This window comes from Meleagris gallopavo, chromosome Z, assembly GCF_000146605.3.
Source record: "Meleagris gallopavo isolate NT-WF06-2002-E0010 breed Aviagen turkey brand Nicholas breeding stock chromosome Z, Turkey_5.1, whole genome shotgun sequence".
Taxonomy (NCBI): Eukaryota; Metazoa; Chordata; class Aves; order Galliformes; family Phasianidae; genus Meleagris; species Meleagris gallopavo.
This window is the reverse complement of record NC_015041.2, coordinates 38,128,810-38,134,792: the sequence shown is the minus strand read 5'-3', so window position 1 is coordinate 38,134,792 and position 5,983 is coordinate 38,128,810. Positions and strand designations below refer to the sequence as shown.

The 5,983-nt window shown below is 36.2% G+C and overlaps 1 protein-coding gene across 1 annotated transcript; it reads left to right on the top strand.

Moving 5' to 3' along the window:
* The first annotated feature begins 641 nt into the window (after positions 1-641).
* Positions 642-5,873, top strand: LOC104915119 (protein patched homolog 1-like). The gene is made up of 3 exons (XM_010725827.3): positions 642-798; positions 2,566-2,708; positions 5,673-5,873. The coding sequence occupies exons 1-3, from the start codon at positions 679-681 to the stop codon at positions 5,803-5,805; spliced, it is 396 nt and encodes a 131-aa protein (XP_010724129.1). The 5' UTR covers positions 642-678; the 3' UTR covers positions 5,806-5,873.
* Positions 5,874-5,983: the final 110 nt, after the last annotated feature.

Below are 5,983 nucleotides of genomic sequence, written 5' to 3'. Positions count from 1 at the left end.
GAAAAAAAGTTTTTTTTTCAGAGCCCACCACAATGTATATATTTTATTCTAGCTCAGTTTTAGAAACTTTAAAATTGATTCCATGAATTTCTTTCCCTCCCTTTTCCTAATTTTTTTACAAGATAGATGAAAGAAACATAAAACTTACCTTCTGATGTAACTGTTTCCTTTGTTAATGTCAATCTCTCCAAGTATCCTCAAAGCTCAAAGCCTTTCTGTAACCTGAGAGTCATCAGCTGATTATAGCATTCACTTTCTTATAGGCTTCAAGCCTACTAAGAGTCATGCTCACATTTACAGTTCTACCAAAAAGTGTTCCAATACCTGTAATTGTAAGTTACTTTTTAAAAAATGATAGTCATAAAACAGGTGAGAAAAAAAATTGCATGCTTTGATAGGTATCCATAAAAAAAAACCAAGACAAAACAAAACAAGAAACAGTTTTTGAATCACTGGTAAATTGTAATGAACAGAAAATTGATGCTTGGCCTGATAATTTAGGAGTATAATTCAAACCAGCTGTTTAGCAAGTCTGAGCATAATGACACATGGGATTGCTTTGAGGGGTACATTTTGTAGTCAAAAAGTAGTTCTAAAGTATCTTTTTCTTCATTTGTATAGAGTACGAAGAATTACTAATAGCTGTTTGAAATTATCTAGGTGGTGGTGCTGGCTCTGATGACTGTGGAGCTGTTTGGCATGATGGGTCTGATTGGGATAAAACTAAGTGCAGTGCCTGTGGTTATCCTGATTGCTTCGGTTGGAATTGGTGTGGAATTCACTGTTCACGTTGCTTTGGTATGTAAAACATTTACATAGTATTTTAAAATAAATGGTCTAGCTTCTAATCACAAATTTTTAGTTTCATTGAATCAGTAATGTGATTCTCAGGAGAAAATAAAAAACTTCAGACAGTTTTTTGCAACATTTGTATTGTCTGAAAGAATTGAGTTGATTTTGATGCAGTTGTTCCTAACTGCTGTGGTTAAGGTCATGAGTACGTGTTTTGTATCTAGCTGTCTGAGTGATAGATAAATGTAGATAAAGCAGAGCTCTTAATGTGTATTACTACAGTCTAGACTCTCTTAGCCACTGTCTGCAGTGTGGCTGTTGTTGCTGCTGTGCTGTGTAGCTGTTTGCTCCCTTTTGTGTATACATTCTGTATTTTGTGGAGCAGAAACCTTTGAAAGGAGGTTTTCAGAATCACATGTTGTTTAATGTCTCCAAACCACTAACATTCAAATGGATTTGAGTTCATTTTCCACACAAAAAAACTGCATCTTGTTTTTAGAAGTCACTAATGCACATCACGCACAGAGTCTGTAGGAAAATGTGATGAGGGAAGCTCTTTATCTATTTTGTGTATGGGAATGTAAAATATCCTGGATACATTAATTTTCATTCCACAGGCCACTATTATTCCAATACTAAAGATTAATGTTGCATGTTTTGGCTCCCAATGGAAATTAGGGTTATAAATCTCTCTATGTGTGTGTAAGTATGTGTCTTTGGTTTGCCTGTCCCACCAAATCACTTTTTGATGTGTTGACTGATTTCAGCCTTAATTTGTTCGGCAAGTGAAAGTAAGGTTGTGGAGAAGCGAGACTTAAATACCAGGACTAAGAGGAAGATAACTGCATGAACGCATGTAGTTAGCAGGTGATGGAGAATTCAGCAAAGAAAGATCATAAGGAGAGTTATTACTTAAGTTGCCGTCTTCTCAAACTGTTGAGTGATACAGTGAGAAGACTAGTTAATAAGAAACCGCGCCGAGGATTCCTGGTACAGCTTGTTGAATAAGCAGTCAGAGAGAGAAACACGGACATTTCAGGAGTCGTAGTATTGTAGATACTAAAGTGTTCAGCATTATTCCTAAGGCTGCTAGCTTTCAAGTAGTAAAAGACAGAAGAGTGTTAAAGCTGCACATGGTCTATAGAATTACTTTATAACAACTGTGCTGAATACACTGGCAGCTTTTCATCATTTGGTAATCATGTTGGTCTGGATCCCGAGATATGTGCTGAGAAATCCACTTTACCTATGGACACTTCTTTGTAATAAGACAGAAAGACTTGATGCTACTACTGAGAATGTGTGCATGAAATTGCAGGCCACTCATCCATGATTAGTGACAAGTGGGTAGGAAAACCAGAATCAATGTTGGCTATTTTTAAAGCAAATTTCCCATACAGTAACAGAACCCATGTCCCTTCAAGAGTGAGGAGAGTAGCCATGTGATTTTTACACATAAAGTATGAATTGAATTATTTCTAGGTGGAAATAAGCAAAGCTGGCAACTTCAAATGTCAACTGTACAAGAGGACAAAATTGTTTCTGAAAGTATTACTCTGTGTAATCAGTGCTTGCTCTGGTTTTGTGATTTCAGTAGCAGCTTTGTGCTATCACTGCAGATTCAGGCTGTGTCTGGAAGGTTGGCCAGCTACAGAGATATTTTCATACATTATAGACTGAAATAATTAACTGGCAAAAACTACATGCTGTGAGAAAAAATGTTTGACATGTTGTATATATATGTGTAATTAAATGAATTTCACTGTTTTATAGGCGTTTTTAACTGCCATAGGAGATAAGAACCGTAGGGCTGTCCTTGCATTGGAACATATGTTTGCACCAGTGTTGGATGGAGCTGTGTCCACTCTTCTTGGAGTATTAATGCTTGCAGGATCAGAGTTTGATTTTATTGTCAGGTAAAGCATTTGTGTGTTTCTTGACTTTATTCTTAGAATAAAAATTAGTGTGCTTTTAATATTTAATCATTTCAGTGTATCTGTCTTTTTATTGTTGTGCATGGTATATCAAGCATGTTTACATCATGGTCCTGCTTTCCTTCTATTCTAATATCTCCTTGTTGTGTGCTAGACCTAGTAGTTTTGGTATTGCTGGTATTAAAATCTGTTCCAGGGAAATTTGACTCCCGGCATGAGAGGAAACAAAAATGGCCCCTCTTTAGCAAAGCTGGCTAATTACGGATTTGAATCAGTTCAAAACAGCTGGTACTGTCCTGTGTTAGCTGGGGTTGATGTTTAACTTTTAGATGCACCAGACTTCTTGTATGCATAAAAATTTGCATTGAAAAGACACACGAACTTAGAAATGTGCTGCAACTGTGTGCTGCAAGTGATAGTCTCTGAGCCATCTCTTTCTGTTTTATGTGACAGGTTTATAGCAGTGCAGAAAGTAGGGAAAGAAAACTCTGGTTGGGAGCTAGGGAACCATAACCATGACCACAGAACTTCATATTAAATTTTTGTAAAGCAAAGCGTGGTAGCTCTTCTGTTTAGAACTACAGGTGATCTGTTTCTTGTGGATTTAATTAAGAATGTGAATTTGTCAAATATGAGAGGAGAGCACATTTTGGGGAATTTGAGAGGTGCAGTGAAATAGATTGCAATCTATTCCAAATAGCTCTGTACAATCTTAGCAGCAGCACAGGTTCTTTTTGACATACTGCAGCATGCAAAAAAACACAAGCCCTAAACAGGGCTGAGCCAAATAAAAGTTCTCTGGAAGGTGACTTAACCACTTAGGTAGGTGTAAGCTGGATAGATAACTAGACTTCATTTACATCCACATAACAACAGCAGCAAAATGTCAGAGGCAGAATCAGGGAGAATGGTTGTTGAATCTTATGAAGATTTTTTATTTGTATTTGTAAGATCTGAAGACAGCAAGATGGTAGGAAGTTTCCTGTTGGACCTCACGAAACCTTCATGGAGATGATTATTACATGGATACTGCATCTCCTGAGATACAATTTATTTAGTTAGTTAGTTAGAGAACAGGATCTTTTTGTTTTGTTTTTTTTGATGTTGAAGAAATAAGGTAGAATTATTCTTTTAGTACCTGATCTTGTGAGAGATGGAATGCTTGACTTACACATTTAACCTAAAACTATAGGGGTACATTGGTCTTCTACTTTCAAATTGAACAGACTAGATTTTGACAAGCATATTTTTGTGTCATAGCAAATAAATGATTGTGGCAGCCCTTCACACCAAATTTGGATTAGATATTCTCTTCGTGTATAAAATGAGCCTTTCAACTTTTCAACTTATACTATTTTACTCTTTTTGGCCATCAGTTTCTCATTTTCACATGCACAATCTGACTTTAGTTGGCCTATTTTAATAATACAGTAAAATAAACTATCAGAGCTCAAGTATTGTTATGCTGGGTGAAGACGATTCCAAACTTCCGGAAAGGGATGGATTAGTCCAACAGTGTGGAAGATTAAGTAAATTAACAGACATTGTGTACTCTGAGTGGTCAGAGCTAAAATCCTCCTGTTTATCCTAGTGTTAGATGGATGAGATGCAAATGTTTTTAATGTCTGTTGTTGATTTCTGTCCCAGTATAAAGTTCTGAAGGTTTATGTTAATAGAGTAGATTGGTTTGCTGATTTTTGCTAGTGCAGATCAGAAATTCCAAAATGTTTACAATAGCAGGGTATTTGTAGTTTTACAGGAGCCTGAAATATTTGATCAGATGTGGAAATAAGGGGGCAGTAAAATTTGTTGCCAGCTAGACAATGTAATCAGCAGACCCATTAGTAACAAACTTGCCCTCGGTTCTTACCCTACCCCTTCTCCTGGAGGAATTTACCAAGACCGGATCCTTGAAATCATTAGTTATAACACAGCCTTAAGTTTAGTCTGAGCCCCAGCTGTGCCGAATACCAACTAGCAAGGCTTTCCTTTTACTGACAGGTTTACCTTGGTATTCATGAAGGATCCCAGACCTTAGCCCTCAACGATGGGAAAGGACAACTACTTGTGCACTTTCTTCTTCTTCCATAGTACTTCAGCCTTTATGTTTGAATTGGCTGACGCAAAACAAGAGTATTCAGAGATGCTAAATTGTTCAACAAAAGGTTAGCCTGCAATGCAGCTCTGCCATTATGAAGTGCTCTTACTCAGTACAATGCTGAAGCTCACTATAGAATGGGCAGCATTTTCTTTGCAGAAAGTGGGTTTCTGTATTGTAAGAAGGTTGCAATTTGAGCTGTTTGGTAAAACTGGAACTCACAGAATTCTAGGCGGAAAGTTGTGATTAATGAACAGCAAGGGAAAGCCTTACCTGATACACTAGAGATTTAATTAGAGATTCTGCTGTAAGACGCAGAAGCATTTCACAGTGGATTAGCTGCTGCAAGAAGAGTTCTTTTCCTTCTAGGCTAAATTGTTTAAATTCTACACCCTTCACTTCATTTGTTTGCTTCTGCTGGGTTTTCACTAATGGGGGCCCCTTTTCATTGTATTTGTGCTTTCAGTTCATTCAGCTATTCACTGCACATTCCATATTTTTGTGTTTGTGTAACACATTCATAAATAACATTGCAAACTTCCAGATTCTGAGAAATTAACAAATGTAATTTTTTCCTTTCCTTTATGAACTAACACTTTGAGTTGTGGAATGTAGCTTGTCTAATTCAGAAGTTTAAAAAAACAAACAAAAAAAAAAAACAAAAAAACCACAACACTATGTCTATACAGGGAAAATGATATAATTATTTAGTACAATATGGAAAATACTTGAGATTCAATTTAATGTATGTATTATCCTAATATATTTAGGAGTAGTTTGTAATCTCTTATTACTAACTAACAAGTGGCTCCTCTCTCCTTTTCCCGATCCCATAAACCTCACTTCAGGTATTTCTTTGCTGTTTTGGCAATCTTAACCATTCTGGGAGTTCTCAATGGATTGGTGCTGCTTCCTGTTCTTCTTTCATTCTTTGGACCATACCCTGAGGTCAGTAAAACTAACAGTGAACAAAAGAAATAATAGTATTGTCTTCGCACCCACACCTTCCAGATCCCCTCCTCTTTTCTAGAAACATTTTAATTTTTATATTTTCTTGGATTTTTAAATGTTTAAAATACTTACTCTAGGTTTTGTTTTTTTTTAAAAACCTGTTATTAAATTTGCTATATTTATTTATTTATTTGATATTCTTCTGCTT